General features: G+C 38.2%; 1 protein-coding gene across 1 annotated transcript; it reads left to right on the top strand.

The window, feature by feature from the left end:
* Positions 1-6,317: 6,317 nt before the first annotated feature.
* On the top strand, positions 6,318-12,824 carry G6PC2 (glucose-6-phosphatase catalytic subunit 2). Its single transcript, XM_062498450.1, has 5 exons — positions 6,318-6,535; positions 6,870-6,979; positions 10,049-10,160; positions 10,974-11,089; positions 12,313-12,824. Exons 1-5 carry the CDS (start codon positions 6,318-6,320, stop codon positions 12,822-12,824), a joined length of 1,068 nt encoding a protein of 355 aa, XP_062354434.1.
* The last annotated feature ends 4,730 nt before the right edge of the window (positions 12,825-17,554 follow it).

The raw sequence follows: 17,554 nt of genomic DNA, 5'->3' as shown, positions 1-17,554 counted from the left end.
GGTCCCGCCGCTCCGAGCCGCGCGCTTCCCGCCGCCAACGGCCGCTCCCGCCCGCCCCGCAGCAAGCGCGCCGCTGATTGGCCGAGCCCGCCGGGCCGTTGCTGCGGTAACGGGCGCGAGGCGCGACCGCCGTGAGGGGCGCGACCGCCGTGAGGGGCGCGGCCGCCATGGTGGGTCGGGCAGGGCCGGGCCGGTTCCGTGAGTCCCGCCCCTGCTCTCCGAGATCGCTTCGATGGATGCTTTGCCCGGGTCTGCCGCTGGGGTTGCGGTGCGGCTGCCTGCAGCCGGTGAAGGGGAGCGGCGTGCTTCGTGCTGAGCGAGCAGCTCGGAGCCCTTAGGTTCCTCTGCAGCCGCAGCCTGCTTTCAGTGTCTGGTTTACGCCCGGAACGCACTTGCGGTAACCGGTCTGAAATGTGAGTTTCCGAATTGCCCTTTAATTCGCCCGGCCTTAATTGTTTCAGGAATGTGGATGAAGCTCGTTCTGACGGGAGATTGACCCGCAGGGGTAGTTGCAGTCCTTTTTGATGTGAACAAACCCACCATACAGTAGCCCTGCCTATACCCAGTCAAACATTTGCCATAAACCTCTGTCACAGTGAGTTTTCTCTTTATGATGTGACTGGTGTTTCTCCAGTTGTTTATATTCCCTTTTAGCTCTTGATAAGCACTAGTTTGTGATCCAAGGTAGCAGCCTTCACTTTACTATGAAAGCTACTTTTCAGAATTTTGTTACCATAGCTAATTAATTATTCCTAATTTTTCGTTATGCCAGTGCTATTTAGATAAACCTAGATTAATGTATATTTAGTCTGGCTTTGAGGATTGCTGTGTAAAAGTACTAATTACTATCTTCCACCTGTGTGATACTTAGCAAAGTCTGCACTGGCACCACTATTAGTTCCATTACTCCCCTGAAAACTTCTGTAAACACTTCTACCTTACTGTATTCCTGTCTCGTTTGACTTGGACATGCTGTTCTCCAGATTTCACTGTTTCCTCAGCATTGTTCCTAAAGCTAATAGACCCCTGTTTCTTGCCTGCTTCACACTTAAATGTACTGAGGTTGGGCTGGTGCAAGGATGAATTTGGGCACTGTGGACCTATACCTTACGGCTTTTTTTTTTGTTTAGGAACACTTCTTGCTTAGCCAAGTGCATGCTGGTAGTATGTAAGTTTCAGAGTTGCCCCTGACATCATTAGCCTTTATTACTTGAGTTTGTAACTTTCTGAATACAGTTTTCCCAGGCCCTGGAGTTTAGTAAATACAAGTTAAAGTAATCTAAACATGTCCTATTTTCTAATCCATAATCTTTTGGTGGATTCTACAGGTGGTCTCTTCTGAATCCTTTTGTTAACACAGATCATGGGTTCACCACACAGTAGCTGGCACTGGCTCAAAAATGTTAGGTATCTTTTCTTCATCAGTGAAGTTTTTCTACATTTCATTAGTCCTATTCCTTTCTTTTACACTTTCATCCACCAAAGACTAAATACAGCCTGTGACATTTACTGGCAGAATCCATACCTTATGTGATCTGTTTTCCAACTGATCTCCAGATTTTGAGAGATGTGAACTGTACTGTAACCTATCTTCAACCTTTCCCACTACTGTCCACCATCAGTTTACCAAGAGTGTGTTCCAGGAAGCACAGTCATGTCAGCAAGTCCTAGTTTGCAGTTCAAACTGACTGGTTTTGCCAGCTACAAACAGGAATGTGTCCTCATGGCCCAAACTAGTTCAGGTCAGATGCTTCTTCAGTCCTTTACTGGGTCTGATTCAAGAGGCTCCGTAGACAGAAATGCTAGCAGCCCACCCACCCTAACTGTAGCCCAGGAATCTTGTTGGAAAGGGAATTGAAAAAATGGGTTGGAGATTGTTGCCCTGATGGGTTCAGTTCCATTTCTGCCTGCAGTTCATGGAACTTGAAGGAATTTTACCCTCTCTAGGTTGCTTCTAATTTCTAAAAGATAGCTCTTCATACTTATTTTAAGTAAAATTCCTTAGATGTGACTTTTTCTTAGGTATGCCAGAATTGTATTCCATGCATTGTTTGTATAATTTATACCATTGCACTTAGTACATAATGTAATTACATTACTAATTGATATTACTAATGTAAACAAGTATTAAGGTCTGGCAGATATATGCCCAGATTAGTTTTGTTTACTTTGTGTGCTTGCATAGTTAACTTTATAGCAAAGAGTAATGACTGTACTAGCTAGGAAAGATCAGATTAAGGTGGCAGACTGAAGGGAAGGAGATTGAGTCAGGTTAACTTTTGCTAAACTTCTGTTGGTCAGTCCAACCCTAAAAAAGCCTGGGTCCAATGAGGAATGCATGAGGGCATGGGATAAGAAGGAAAGTAAAAAAAAGGGAGAGAGGGCACAAGCTTCTTGAAATATTCTTCTCTTCCTAATTAAAAAATTAAGGGGTATTTTCTCAGTGTCCCACCTGGAAAATGTTCACACCTGAGAAAATACCTGTCAGCTGTTGTACACAGGGTCTGCTGGTGAGCTTAGTAAATTTCTTGTTAGTCCTTGTAGTTGGTCCTGTGTCAATGGAAATACTGGTGTGGAAATAAATGTTATTGTTCAATTAACGAAGCATAATGTTCCAGAAAGTTAGGCCCAGTACATAGGCCTCCATTAACAGCATTTCAAAAAATGTTTGCTTTGATGGCTTTTCCTTCTCTTGCAAACACTTACTAAACAGCATCTGTTGACTGTTATGCAATATTTGCTCTAATATGTAAGTGTAAGGCAGCTGTAAACATTTTATCCTCCCTTCAGTGGATCATCAGCATGACTCTTGTTTTTACATTTTATCTGCATATGTATATAAAGTCTATGGCTTTGTGTGTCTTGGAAAACATAGTAAATCAAGAAAATTATCAATAAATTTAAAAATATATGAACTGATAGCATTTGAAAGGTTTTCGCTTTGAATTGGCTCTCCAATATCAAAACAAGATAAAGTTTCAATTTAAAAACATAATTGCCTACACTTTCTGACCATTTTTAGTAGACCATTAGGTTTCCCTGCAATTCCCCATACTAAAATACAGCAAATAGTTTTATTTCATGTATTATCTCAAGTGACTTCAAAGCACTAGGGGGATTACAGAAGCTTTTTGGAGTACTTTGCTAGAGGAGCAAAGGAAGGTCTGTTGAGGAAGCGTTTCTCCTTTGTCAAACAAGTTATTAAATATAGTATTTGAAGACATGTTTCACCATCTTTGCTGGTTATTACAACTTGGAAAGTCTTTAGTGTCTCAGATTTTTATTGGTTATGTAATGTGACAGGCAGGACAAGAGATTACTGCATGTCAGTTACTGATTTCCTCTTGGATGGAGCGGGGCCATGAGTGATTCCAGGCACAGAGAGAACTGCCTCTCCCACAGAAACACTCTTACCTGTTCCAAAACTTCCATGGTGTCTGTTTTGTAGATTGTGGATTTGTTGAGGGTTTTGAACACCCCTTATAAAAATGACTGCTCTGATATCTCTAAGGAGAGGATGTAGGAGCTTCTGAAACAGAAAGAATGTAGGAGAAAATGAAAGCCTGTTCTCTTGCTGTTAGTCTTTATTATGTCTAAGGTGCTTATCTTTCTATCTAAGCATAAGAATCAACAGCAAAATCCTGAAAATTATCATCAGGAGGTCTTCAGCATTTATACTAAAAGAGGTTGCTTTGTTGAAACATTGCCAAGACACATCTTCAAACATTAAATTTACAAAGTTTCTGGAGGGCCAAAGTGTGCCTGAGGGGTTCTGTCTAAAGACCAGTTCAGCCTGGGCAGATGCACCACTGTCCTAATGCATAGATAATATGGGTGGGTGCTTTGAATTTGTAAATAAAGCAAACATGCCAAAAGTTACTGCAATGCTTCTGCACATCCTGCATCAGAGGCAATTTTTTGGATATCATTGACTAACAGTAGTGCCATTAAAGAGGGACTGTAAAATGATATATTTTATTACTTGGTAGGAGGACATGTATTTTGATGGTAACTTATGTACTGCAAAATATTTTTTCCAAACAGAACAACAGTTGTTTAGACTTAGCCTCATTACAGCTGTTGCTCTTTTAACCAAGTACTAGAAGTAACATGTCTGTTATTCAGCTGCCAACTGACTTGGCATTTGCACTCACGTTTCAAGATAACTCTTCTTGCTAAACTAGATTGAGAAACAGAGGAAGACCTAAGATTTTTTACACTTTTGCATACTAAACCCAGACATGGCTAGAGTGATTTTTTTTTTTTTATTGTTGTAGTAAGTCTTACTTATTTTTAAATGCAAGTAAAATATTTTTATTTTATTTTATTAATTTTAAAATATTTTTATTTTAATTATTATTATTTTATTTTTATATATTTAAAAAATGCAGTAAAAATATTTAGCAAAAGAATGTTTTCTTTAGCAATAAGGTATAAAGAGTTATTAGAGATTTCTAAACACGTATGGTCTTGGGGAAGTACTGGGATTGAGGAAATTAATTCCATCTGTTCATTTCTATGAGAATTTCCTTGCTGCACACTCTGAAAAACAGTAAGGTATACAACATAGCAAGAAACAAACCTCCTCAAATATTTTCAGCTAAAAAACTAGGAAATATTTTTTGTTTAAATATCTTGAAGTTTTGAATTTGGAAGGGTCTCCTTTGAAATCAGATAGCACTAGTTGAAGTGAATAATTCAGTTAGTATATAGAAAAATATTATATTTGTTCAGAAGCAGGGCATAGAAACTTTTGACTTTAAGGTTTTGTATATGGCTTAATGCAATTGGTAGCAATAAACATATAGGATTTAAATCTGCTGAAAAGTTCTGAAACCAGACTATTAATAGCTAAAGTAAATGGGAGAAGTTAATGTGAGATTGTGTCAGGAAGAGAAATCTTCTACATCCATTTAATTGTCATGCTTTATTTGTTGAATTTACTTAATGTTTCCATGTGACTTCCCTGACCACACATCATGAAGCTCTCTTAAGCCATTAAGCCCCTTTTCAGCAAAAACAGTTAAGTAGTTCATATCTTTGTCTCCACAGCTTGTGCAGTTTAGCTTGAAGTGCATGGGAAGAGTATTAGGGAGGTGTGCTGTACAAATATAGAGCTTCTTTTGTCTTCTGACTCACACTTCAGATGTGCATATAATTTTTGATAGAATATCAGAATATTAGAGCCTGATAAAGAACTTGGAAGTTTTCCTCTGATAATACCAGAAGTTGCTATCATCAGTTGCTATCAGTACCCATTTAATCTGTTGTAGAAAAAGTTATTTTCATGAAGCCACCTCAAATGAGCATGATATTCTATGCTATGGTTATTAGTACTGATATTGATAAATCTGATATGCTAATATATTGTCTGCTGTAATCTTTTGAACTTCAGCTGTGTGGCAGAATCTGTTTGCTCTTGGCTGTTTGCTCTGGAGAACCACTGTGCTTCACTGGGGAATAGTTCATGGAAATACTCCTGATTATCTGTTCCCAACCTTGGTCTGGTTTGTAAAGCAGGTCTCATTTCTGTCAGGCTGGGTGGCTGCAGCTCCTTCTGCCAGAGGGGCATAGGACTGACATCATGTAAGCAATGCCCAAGAATGGCAGTACTGAAAGATGGCTGAGGCTGAGCATTGGGCCCTGGATTAACAGGCCTCTTGTAGGAAGGAAACAATTGTTTTTTCAGTATTTTGAGAATATTTTTGCTTTAAAAATAATTCTAAAGCTCTATAGCATGGTTGATATATGGATGCTGGTTCCATTTTCCCTGACTGAAAAAAAGTGTTGTGCTAAGTATAAGTTGCAGACAAGTTCTGTTTCAAAGTGAGATGAACACCTTCAGTGGCAATTCTGCAAAGATCAATAATTTGTGTATTCTTTCTGTCCTTTATACAGGCAACACTTAATGAAGTACACACATTACTAATGTCCATCCTGCAGGGAAATGAACTGTGAAAAAAATTGAGCAAACATGTTCCAGCTGTTCATACAAAGGATTGCATGAGTCACACATTGGGTTTCCACAAAACTTTCCCCACAATTTGTTGCTGCTCAGCATGTATTTCACTTAGCTTCCTACAATTAAAATTTGCAAACAAAAGAGCTTTCAGTGCTAACAGACTCATATGCTTTCCTGAAGATTTGGAGCCGTGTGTTTCGGGAGTGGCTGGGTACACCACACCAGTATGATATAAAGGCAATGTCAGTCACCTTCTCTCACTTTTTTAATAGCTCCCCTCCATGATTCTCATTCTCTGTCACTAGAAACTTAAGATTAAAGGAACTTTATTTCAAGTAGAGTTTAATCCATTAAGATGGATCTCCTTCACAGCAATGGAGTGCTTATCATTCAGCATTTACAGAGGGACTACAGGGCTTACCAGGATTTCCTAAATTTTATGTCACATGTTGGTGATCCCCGGAATATATTTTCAATTTATTTTCCTCTTTGGTTTCAGCTCAACCAAGTGGTTGGTACTAAAATGATATGGGTGGCAGTCATTGGTGATTGGTTCAACCTCATATTTAAATGGTAAGAAGTTGGATTTGTTTTAAAATTTGGTAATTTTAATTATAATTACTATATGTACATCAAGTTTAGAAAACTTTCTGTGAATAATGTACTAGTACATTTTCCCTGGTAATTATAAAATAGGGATTCACAATGAAAATATTTAAGATATGTTTGAAATAGCATTGTAATAAGATGAGAAAAACCTACAGAACTTTTATAGAATAGCTTTGGAAATATAGCTCTTCATATTCTTTGTAAGATTATTTATCATGCTTTGCTGAGGCCTTCTTATGTAAAAAATCTTTTCACTGAATTTCTGCTTCATTTTATTTTCATTTTTATTTTTTGTCAGGATTTTATTTGGCCATCGCCCTTACTGGTGGGTGCAAGAAACAATGATTTATCCTAATCAGTCAAGCCCATGCCTTGAACAGTTTCCTATAACATGTGAAACTGGACCAGGTAAGAAATGTTGGATATTACCTTGGTGCATTTGATAGGAATAGCAGCTTCAAAGGGGAGAGAATGGGGCTTAGGAAGGTCTTATATGATACACAAATCTCAGAGCTCACATATAAAATAGCACAAAAACAACAAATAGAGGAAAAGGAAGAAATACAATAGGTAGGTATTTGCTGTGTGACAAGAATATTTCCTTCATTGCCTTTTAAAGATACAAGGGAGGGGGACTTGCTTTAAAAATAACTACTACTGGAATGAACTGGCATAATGGAAGGACATTTTCTCAAAACTTGTGAAATACATTGTTTAATGTGTTCCAAGACAGAGCCCAGGGCTGTTGAGTTTGAGGGCTTGTTCACTGTTTCAATAAATATTCAGACCCCAAAACCGAAGTAGGTGGTTCAGCGTAAATAACAATAGTCTCAGCAATCAATTACATGATATTTCACTCATGGGAAAAAAACAGAACCAGACACTGGTGCTGAATGTGTGTGTGGGAGTACGTGTACAAATAGATGGGGAAAAATTATTTTTGAAGTGTACCTTTTCAATACGTTCTCACTTTTTATGTCTCATTATCTTTTCTGTGGAATTCAAATGCAACACTGATGAAGCTAAATGAACTTGTGCAACCCTAGTATGTGCAATAAGATGAACTTGCTTTGAGCTAACTGAATTTAGTTTAATTTGTTATGCAAGAAAATACTGACTGTGGAAATTATGTGCTTTGCATCTTGTCAATGCCACTGAAAGCTTTTAAGCAATTCGCATAGCTGTGTTTTGTTAACAATGTCCTGCATTGCATCCCATCATAATTGTGAACAAGAAGCTTAAGCCCTTTTATAGGCACGGTTTAATAATGCCTGGTCTTTATGTGATCTTCAGTCTCTTTCAAGTTAATTCATTTGGGACCTATCACAAAGTACTAAAGTCCTTCAGATCTTATCAAAAGCCTTCAGAACTGAGCCCATGCAGTGCTGTGTAGATCCAAACCCTGGCTCAGGAGACAGTCAGTGTGTTTCATTTTGATTCATTGAACCAGAAGGTGTTTCTTCTTGTTACTGTTTTTCTGAAAGGTCATTCCTATTTCTGTCCAGCGGGTACAACTGTCATACTGATTCCTTCTTTGCACTTACAATGACCACATTTTTTCCCGCCTCCAGACTTACGCTGGACCATTAAGACTGTCACTGACCTGTTTCTCATTAGCAAGAGGAGGTGCAGTCAGTGCAGCTGTTATGTGCACACAATCATTGTGTGAGCTTATGTGGTACTTCACACGATTTTTAAATAGCAGTTATATTAAAAGATTAAAGAAGCAGCCACAGACATGAGAAAAGCAGATCCAAATACTGCTAGGATAGCCTGAACCCCAAACTCCATGCTTCGGCAAAAGGGAGAACTGAGGAAACTGTTCATACCATACATGGCAAACTGTTTAGGACATGAATTTGGGTTTGTGCTTCTGGAATTAACTGAACTAAAGCCCTGCAGCCAGTTTTTTTCTGGTATTCTTAAAACTTTAAGAACATAAACCTCAAGGTGAAATTATGCTGTTTCAAGTAAGTAATTTGCAGATGAGCTATTAAATAATTTTCCTAGATGGCGTTTTCCTTGATGATAACAAAGAGAAGCTTTTCCACTGCTGACATACAATGTTACTGTTTCCTAATCAGTGACATTTGTTCCATTTTGAGGTACAGGGGTGCACATCTCTTAGGAAATTAGCAGAAGAGCTGGTAGAGTGACTTTAAATGTACTGCCAAGCAGAATAGCAGAAATGAGTGCAAGGAGTCCGAAATCATTGTGCTTGTCCTGCCTAGACATCTCTGCTTTGCTACTTCATTGAAATATTCTTCTACTCTACATCATACTGGATAGTGCTGGTTCACAACACATTCTCAAGCCTAAATTATTTCTTCTGATGGTGAAATAACTCTGTCCCTTCTCTTTTGTCTCCACAGAAAGCCACGATGCAAAGGTTCCAAATTTACATGTTCCAATGATCTAATTATCTCTTTCCCTATTTTGATTTGTTGAATGTAAATCTGGTGAACACGAGAAAGGAAGTGACAGAGTAATTTTAGGAATCACTTCCCTTGCATCATGTCAGCATGCATTGTTGTTTGGTTATTTTCATAGTTGTAGGATCTTTTACGTGTCTTCATATTGCTTCCAGTAAAATTAAAATTTTACCTTTTAAATTTAAAAAATTACACATATAATGTTATAACCTGGACTAAAAAGAAATCACTCTTGTTCTCTTCATGAGTGAGTGTTCCCTGTTAGAGAATACTTTAGGTAGACTACTGTGCATTGTACCTGTTGGTACAGCAGTTAGAGCATCATTTCCTCTGCCAGTTTCATTGACAATCTGCTTTTAATCTGGTTGATATTGTACAGCATAAAATTTATAAAATTAATGAAAGTAAAGCATAAAGACACATTTTTTTCTGTGCTTCAGATACATTGCTAAAATTATTACAAAACTACCCAAAATGTTAATTACGTGGATTGTAAAATTGCTAAAGAGACACGGTTCTCAATCACTAACACCACGGTAAATGCAGGAACAGATAAAAGGCAGCTTGGAAGAATTATCTAAAGTTCTACTGGTACTTTGGTTTAGAATGTTACAAAGAGCTAAATTTCTGTTGCTCCCGTTAATTATTCAAAACTTTTCTCATGTGATTCTCATACAGAACTTCTGCATTCCACGCTACATCTCTAAGACAGTCCTAGATGCTTTTTTAAATTTTTAAATCCAAGTAATGGGAAAATACTATGTTTTCCTATGAAGATTCCACCTCCCACCAATATAAAATGATTAAGCTGTTACCTTTTTTATTTCAGACAAGTATTATGGATTCCCTATAGATGAACCTTCTGAAAAATTCATATGGCAAAAATTAACTTTTGAGAAGCAGTTCACATCCTTTCAGCCTTTGTTAGCTATTTCCCTTCTAAATTATTAGGTGCCTGAGTAACTGTGACCAGTAGACATTTTCTGTATGACAGATGTCACAGTCTTCATTCTTGAGTTGAATATTTCCTTTTTGTTTTTACTAGGAAGCCCATCTGGACATGCCATGGGATCATCCTGCGTCTGGTATGTAATGGTCACAGCAGCACTTAGCTACACAGTTAGATGGAAAGATAAATCAGCTGTTACCCTTCACAGGTCAGTGTCTTTCCATGATTCCAACTCTTTCATTCAGATATTTCTTCATATATATGCTATGTTTTTAATGGACTTTATTTAAACAAATACTCACAGTTTGGTCTACTTTGTAAAAAAAGCCAACAAACCTTTATTATGATCTACTTCAGCTGAAGAAAAAGTATATTAAGAGGATTTATCTGTTTGTGTAGGCTGGTATTTATCAACTTGCAGACATTGCATACAATATCTCTGAATCAGTCCTAAATCTCCAGTGCTGGAAAACTTTAATTCTATAATTGTCAGTATGTATTGGATTTTTTTGGTTAGTACATAAATTTGCTGCTTTGATGGTCATTCTTCACCCATTTTAAAGCAAGTGCACCTAACGTTGATTGAATTCACTGTAATGTGTTGCTCAGCTCGGTAGGAAAGTGCTGCAATTGCTTTGGTGGCTGCTCTTTCTAAGGCTGACAAGATTGTTTTCACAGTGTGTGAATTTTGTCATGAAAGAATTGAGCTTTTGCATATAGCTATGACTTCATGATGAGAGATATCTTTAAGATATTAGTCCTAATTTAATCTGTCATTGATGACTTTCATCAGTTAAACCACAGAGATGTCTTGGATCAGAAACTTTTGAGATCTGTTTCTGGAACCACTCTTGATAATGTTTTAGTACTGACTTCTAGTTTTTAATCATCTGATTCTAAACTCTTCTGCTTATTAAACCTCTGCTGGTAGAAGCATGAGCCTTACACGATGGGGCTTGGGGAAAATAAGTGGATTAAATATCTTGTCTTAATTTTTAAGCATCTTCCTTTTCCTTCTTAGACTAACATGGTCATTCCTCTGGAGTATTTTTTGGATTATCCAGATCAGTGTGTGCATCTCAAGAGTGTTCATAGCAACACATTTCCCTCATCAAGTTGTTCTTGGAGTATTTGCTGGTAATGCTGCTATTTTTTCTTTTATTGACTTACATGCATTTTTTTTTTAAAAATGAGAGAAAACATTTAGAGATTTTTAGTAGTTGGACTCATCTTGCAGCCCTAGTGGTGTTCTCCGCTCTCTGGAAAACTGGGGATTTGGTAATAGTTCGAAGGTAAAATTTGTGAGGTAGAACGTACCTGCTGCCTATGTAAATCACAGTGAAGGGAGTGAGCCCTTGTCTGCCTGCCAGCTGATGCTCTCTGTATTGTGCCCACACTGCCTCAGACAAGCTCTGACTGCTTTGTACTGGCTGCATCTGATCTTTAGCTGTGCTGCCTATGTGGAAGAGATCAGGGAGGAAGTTGCTCCTACAGACCTGTGATCTTTCCTCTCAGGAGGAAGTTATTTGGGTCACTTCAAATGGTGTCCAGGTGCAAAATAGCATGTGTGCAGTGTGGACAAATGCAGATACCTGGAGCAAAATAGAAAAAGGGTAAATAGCAGGACAAACTCCCCCAGGTGATTTAAGATGCTAAAGTACATTTTTCAGAGTTACTTAAGCATATTATAAATTGGTATTCAGAGTCCAAACTGTGAGCAGTATCTCTGGTATCTGTCTGATTTTAAGGAGGGTGATCAGTGCATTGAGCAGGGCCTTCCTGCTCATGTTCTCTTTCATGGATGCAGTGCAGCCTGGGCAGCCCTGGCTAACAGCTTTCCCTCTTCACAACCAGGATAAAATGAGTACAAGAGAAGATAAGTGTGTTCTGTGTCTTTTGCTTCAATACTCAAAGCCTGTGTGGGAACTGGTGTTGAATTCTGCATTGCTGGAGCCAGTCTTTGAGTGAGGGACTCTTTTGGAAAAGGAATGTTCCAGTTTACTTCTAATATTTAATAGGTTGTCATCTGGGAGATGCAGTCAGGCCTTAAGGTATGCCTCATCTCAAAACCATTTTAGTGCTTGGTATTTAGGTGTTTGTTTTTTTTCCAAAGTGGCAGTTTTGAGTGGGAGGAAAGGTTTTGTAATATACGGCAAAATGTATGGTAAAATGTGTATGTATATGTGTATGTATAAATATATATGTATATATAGAGAGAGAGATTTAGACACACACATTTATTACATAGATACATGTATTATTTTGTCTTCAAAAATTCAATTCTACAGGGACACTGTAGAAAATGCTTCTTCAAAATACAAGTGTGTTGTTCCTTGTAACACTGAGTTTCTAATCCACAGGCATTCTTGTGGCAGAAGCATTTGAGCATACCCCTGCTATTCAGACAGCAAGCTTGAGAATGTACATCAAGACAAACTTGTTTCTTTTCATCTTTGCCCTTGGCTTTTATCTATCCCTCAAGCTTCTTGATATTGACTTGCTATGGTCTGTTCCAAAGGCCAAGAAGTGGTGTGCCAACCCAGACTGGATAAACATTGACACAACTCCGTTTGCTGGACTGGTGAGGAACTTAGGTGCACTCTTTGGTTTAGGTCTTGGAATTAATTCTGAAATGTTCATCACGAGCTGCAAAGGTAAAAATAGCTGCAGGATAAGTTTTCGCCTACTGTGTGTAGCTGCTTCTTTAGCTACGCTGCAGTTGTATAATTTTGTTAGGATACCTACTCATACTGAGTATTTGTTCTACATTCTCTCTTTTTGTAAGAGCGCAGCTATGCCTCTGACTGTGGTTGCCTTGGTTCCGTACTGTGTCCACTCGTTAATGAGGACAACTGAAAAGAAACTTAATTAGGTAAAGTTTCAAAATGGTTAGCAATGTGGGGATGGATGTGAACTGTTCAAGATCCCTCTGCAAAGGCAGTTTTGCTATTTCATTTATACCGAAGGGATGCCACTGCATCTTTGACGTACTCCTGGTAAGTAACCAGTACATCCAAAATCAGTACACTCAAGAATGACTTTGGCAGCTCAGAAATATTAGTTGCTGATTTTATTCTTAGAAATATTGCAATCACACTGCAATATGGTTAGAAATGGCCCAATACTCTGGGTCATAACAAAGTTTTAAAGTATAATCAACCATCTTTATTTAGCTATATGGTGGTCTTTTAGTTCTGTCCATCTCTAGCTAGATAAAGCTTCAAGCATCAGTTGTACATAGTGATACTTGATATTTTGGTTTTTATATATAGATACTGTGTGTTAAACTGCTACATAATGATGTGGCAGTATCACACCACCTGCAACTGTAGGGCTCTACCCAGGCACTGTGAAAAAGGCCAGCATAGTTATAGACAAGGCTTTAGATTTAATTTATTGAGCTTCCTGAGCAAACCAGCTTCTGATTAAGTCAGATGAGGGAAAAAAGTTTATTTCCACTGGACTCTGTAGAATATATTTTTGCATTACTGTGTGGTTTTTGTCATTTTTACTTTTTGAAAGTGGCCACATGAATCATGAATGGTACAGATCACACCTTTGATAGGGAAAATGCATAAATATGGTGTAAAAAAATATTTGGGTTCTGTATATCTACACAGAGAAGCAAATGAAAAAAGTTGTCAATAATGAAATTTTCGCAGTATATGACCTCAAGAATATTGTTCATGTTCCTGTATTGCAAAGGTAATTCCCTGCTAATTCTCTCAGATCAACAGTCACAAGCCTGAATCACTCACTGTTAGTAGTTGTGTAAAACATGAAAATTTGGTTGCAGACCATCACTTCAGGTTTATATTCTTGTCAGCTTTGTTTAACTAAGCACACAAGTAACTAATACATGGAATATATGTTTCCTATATAAAATGGATGTTCTAAATAGGCAAAGGGGACAATTTCCATTTTCATTATTTTCCATTTCATTATTTGGCATCTATTGTATATTCCCTTTCAGTGCACAATCTTTAAGCAATATTTTACTGATACCATCCCATAATACTCAATATATAAGATATATATATATATATATATATCCTCAGTATGCAAGGCTATAATATGGGTAATGAGGGCTGCATATGTATGATCTGAAAGCAGTAAGGCTTAGAAGATGTAAACATGATATTGCTTCTAGACTTCCAATTTGGAAGGAGATAATTGAAAGAATCTTATTTAATTGGGTAAACAAGGTGAATAGTTGGGTGTTGGTCTTTGGGAAGGAGCAAGACACAAATTACACAAGCAGCTATGAAACGGGTATCCTTAATTAAGGCCTTAGTAAGACAACCATGACTTAAGAAAATTAGTCATCTCCTTTTAACCGTCTGAGGAGTATTCTGCTTTGTGCATCTCCTGGTATTTTCTCTAATGGTTCTCTGAACTTTTTTCCCACAGCAACTGATCTGAAACTATTCCATAATTGTGACTCCTTAAGCAAAATTATTAAGTTAATGGGACTAGACACAGACAATGAAGAACAAAGACAGCTATGACAAAGATTACAGCTGTGTTCAAGCTGCTGTGTGCTTTGTTATTCCCTACCCGTGAGACGACCTACAGAGGCATCACAGAACAGTAGCAGGTTCATCGAGTTATTGTTCTGTTCCTGGCTCCTCCTAGCCAGAAGCAGGGCATTCTTCATGCACAGCTGTCCAAGGTTCTCACAGTAGCATTTGGATTTAGTGGCAATTTTAAGCTGGGAGTTACGGGTAGAGATCACATTTCTAGGCTTCTAATCACGTGAGAATGTGTTTCCCACCACTGACGAAGCATCTTGGTGCTTCTTGTGGGGTAGAGACAACCATAACAGTAGAATGACAACTGGCATTCTGCAGTATTCTTCTAAGCTCTGTACAGACACCTTAGAAGATGCAGGCTCTCGCTTTCTTGGAGTGTCCTATTAATTTATTCTGCAATTTCAGTTCTTCAGAGAAAATGACACAGAACATCTTACTGTCTGAACCACCTCTTAATTTCTCTTCAACTATTAAAATTTTACTAAATCAAAGAATGGTGGGAAACCTGAAGAAATTTAGTGTAATTTTACTAGTAACTTCAGAAATTAACTGACAATGCACGGACTATAAAACACTTTCTGAGCAGCTGAGTGTGTTGTGGTCTAGAGATTTGTGTAACTGCTTGAAGAATCTCCAGAGAGGACTTCCAAATCTTCAGAGTTAGCCTTTTCTAGAGAGGTGGGATAGAAAAGTGTCAAGATATAATCTTGATATTGTGATATAATTAGAATTGAAAATCAGGAGCCAGGCATGGAGTTGTTGCACTGAAGTAAACCTGCATGTCCCTGACTCAGGCTTCAGTAAATTCATTGCAGTTGAAAATGACAGTTCAGTCCTTATTTAAATAGATTGTGTGACCTTACTAAGAGCTCAAATTGTTTAGCATTTACGCTGTAATTTCACCAGGCCTTTGCAGACATTTAAATTGTTAATACATGGAACAGATGCACCACATAGACACTTGCAGGGTAAGCTAAGGACTCAGTTTGGGCCACAAACCTTTTGAATTAAGGTATTCCTGTATATTAAAGAGGGTGGAAAGTGTATGACTGATCACATTGCTCCCAATAGTAGAATCCCAGGAGAAATTTAACCTTTTGTTATTGACTTAGAGATGCCCATAATAGCAGTGGGATAATGCTATTCCAAAAGTACTTCCACCTCTCTGCAGAAAGAGTCTCATGAGCCAGGAGTTATATGAAATGAAGTTTTCCCTTGCTTTTCATACCAACTACCTGACAAACTGTCATTACATTCAGTTCACAGTATTCTTGCTACTACAGAGCTTTTCTTTTTATCCTCCCCATTCCCCCTTTAACATCCTGGTGGAAGCACTTTGGGCCCAGACACACTGTTCCTACCCAGAGGAGTCTAGTTGGAGCAGGAGCTGTGTTTGCAGAGCAGTTACTCAGGTGCTGTCCCAAAACAGTATCGTGGTTATAGCTGCCCAGAGGAATGGGGTGTTGGAAAATGCAGCTGCCATGGACCATGCAGAGAAGCATACAGCAGGAGGCACCAAATGATGCCACCTACTGTCAAGACTAATAACTCAGTTCTGGTTTGAAAGATGTAAGCAAATGACTTTGAAATGGTTCGGGAATATTGTCACCAAGCCCGAGGGCTGGGACATTTTACTCGTGAGGCAGTTGCAACAGCAAGACCAGTCCAGCTCTGTACCGAGCATTCCATCAAGGCTTGCTGTTCATGCCCAGACACACCATGTACCTGCACCTGCAATCCAATCCCTTGGCCCAGGTTGCAGAGGTTTTTTTGATGCGTTGGTTGTCAACAGCACGTAGGAACAAAGTGGCAGGAGGTAGCATCCAAGAACATGCGACTGTTTGTGTACACAGTGAGTGCATTCTGTTGGAGTAGCACCCTTAACAAAATTTAATTCTTGGTGTTTCCCAGCTGCCTGAAAAGAGGATGATGTTACATTGAAGAGTAGCAGCACTACCACCCAGCTCGGGTTGTGCTTCTGCAGAAAGACAGCAGGCTCCTGTGCAGGCAGGGGTTGGTGTCCTTGAGCTGGCCTTCTCAGCAGCTCCATCCTGAACAGCAAACCCTTGTCAAAGACATGATACTTGCTGGCTGATGCAAGTCACTTGTGCTTAGCTGAAACCTAAGAGAAGAAATGCTAGAACACATGAGCCAGTAGAAAAAAAATACAATTTATTGGTTTAATTTGGGTCACAAAGATATTGTCCTTTAGGAAAAAAGAATTATGAAATAAGTATACATAGTCATTGCAATTTTTAATAAAGAGTCATTCTTTTTCTGTGGCCTTAAATAATAATAATATTAATTAAATATCATATATATATATCTGCAGGTTATTGTCAATAGTTTCAGTCCTGATCCATCAAACTACTTATTGCTCTGAAATGTAAAAAGGCTAAAAAGATTAAAGCAAATAATACAGCCTTTTCTTCTACTTTTCAGTTAAGATTTAAAATACAAACTTCCTTAGAGAGATAGCCATTTCAGTGCTGGCTGTGGGAGTTCAGTAGGGTATGTGGCAGTGATTCGGTTAATGGAGTTGTATAAAAGTTGAGATTGGGTTTTGCTGCCTGGAATTATGGGATGTATCCTAATAAACTTTTTACCCTTACAGCTCTATTTAAGTACTGCTACTGTTGCAGTATTTTATAAGAAGTGGTGTGACTTCTTATAAAGTGAGTGGAAACCTGCCTGCCCACTACCCCACCCAGCCCAGGTGCACATTTTAAGACACGGAGAATGACTTTTCCAATTAATAGTCTGTTTTTTAAAATCAGCATTTAAATATTGAAACTAATCTATACATTTTTTTCTCTCTGCTTTTCTCCAAGATCCCAGTCACTAAAGGAAACTGTCCTGTTACAATAACCAATATAATATTGCAGTGAAACTTGTGGTAAATCTTATAATAAACTGTGACAGATACAAGCTTCTCCTAAAAGAAGCTCCTTCCTGACCTTTGTCATTTCTGAATATACTGTTTCTCTGTTTATCAACTATATTTAATACAAAGAGCTAATTCTGCCTATTTTTAATACCTTCACACGTGATTGTCTTACCTTCTGAAAAA

This window comes from Cinclus cinclus, chromosome 9 (genome assembly GCF_963662255.1).
Source record: "Cinclus cinclus chromosome 9, bCinCin1.1, whole genome shotgun sequence".
NCBI classification, from domain to species: domain Eukaryota; kingdom Metazoa; phylum Chordata; class Aves; order Passeriformes; family Cinclidae; genus Cinclus; species Cinclus cinclus.
The sequence above is the reverse complement of the archived record's forward strand: the minus strand, read 5'-3'. Positions and strand labels throughout refer to the sequence as shown.

What these genes read in the sequence shown, in the direction of transcription:
- G6PC2 (XM_062498450.1), top strand. Translation starts at nt 6,318, where the DNA reads ATGGATCTCCTTCACAGCAATGGAGTGCTTATCATTCAGCATTTACAG. An exon ending in AACATGTGAAACTGGACCAG is followed by an intron (nt 6,980 to 10,048) that starts GTAAGAAATGTT and finishes TGTTTTTACTAG; the next exon opens with GAAGCCCATCTGGACATGCC. An exon ending in TCAGCTGTTACCCTTCACAG is followed by an intron (nt 10,161 to 10,973) that starts GTCAGTGTCTTT and finishes TTTCCTTCTTAG; the next exon opens with ACTAACATGGTCATTCCTCT.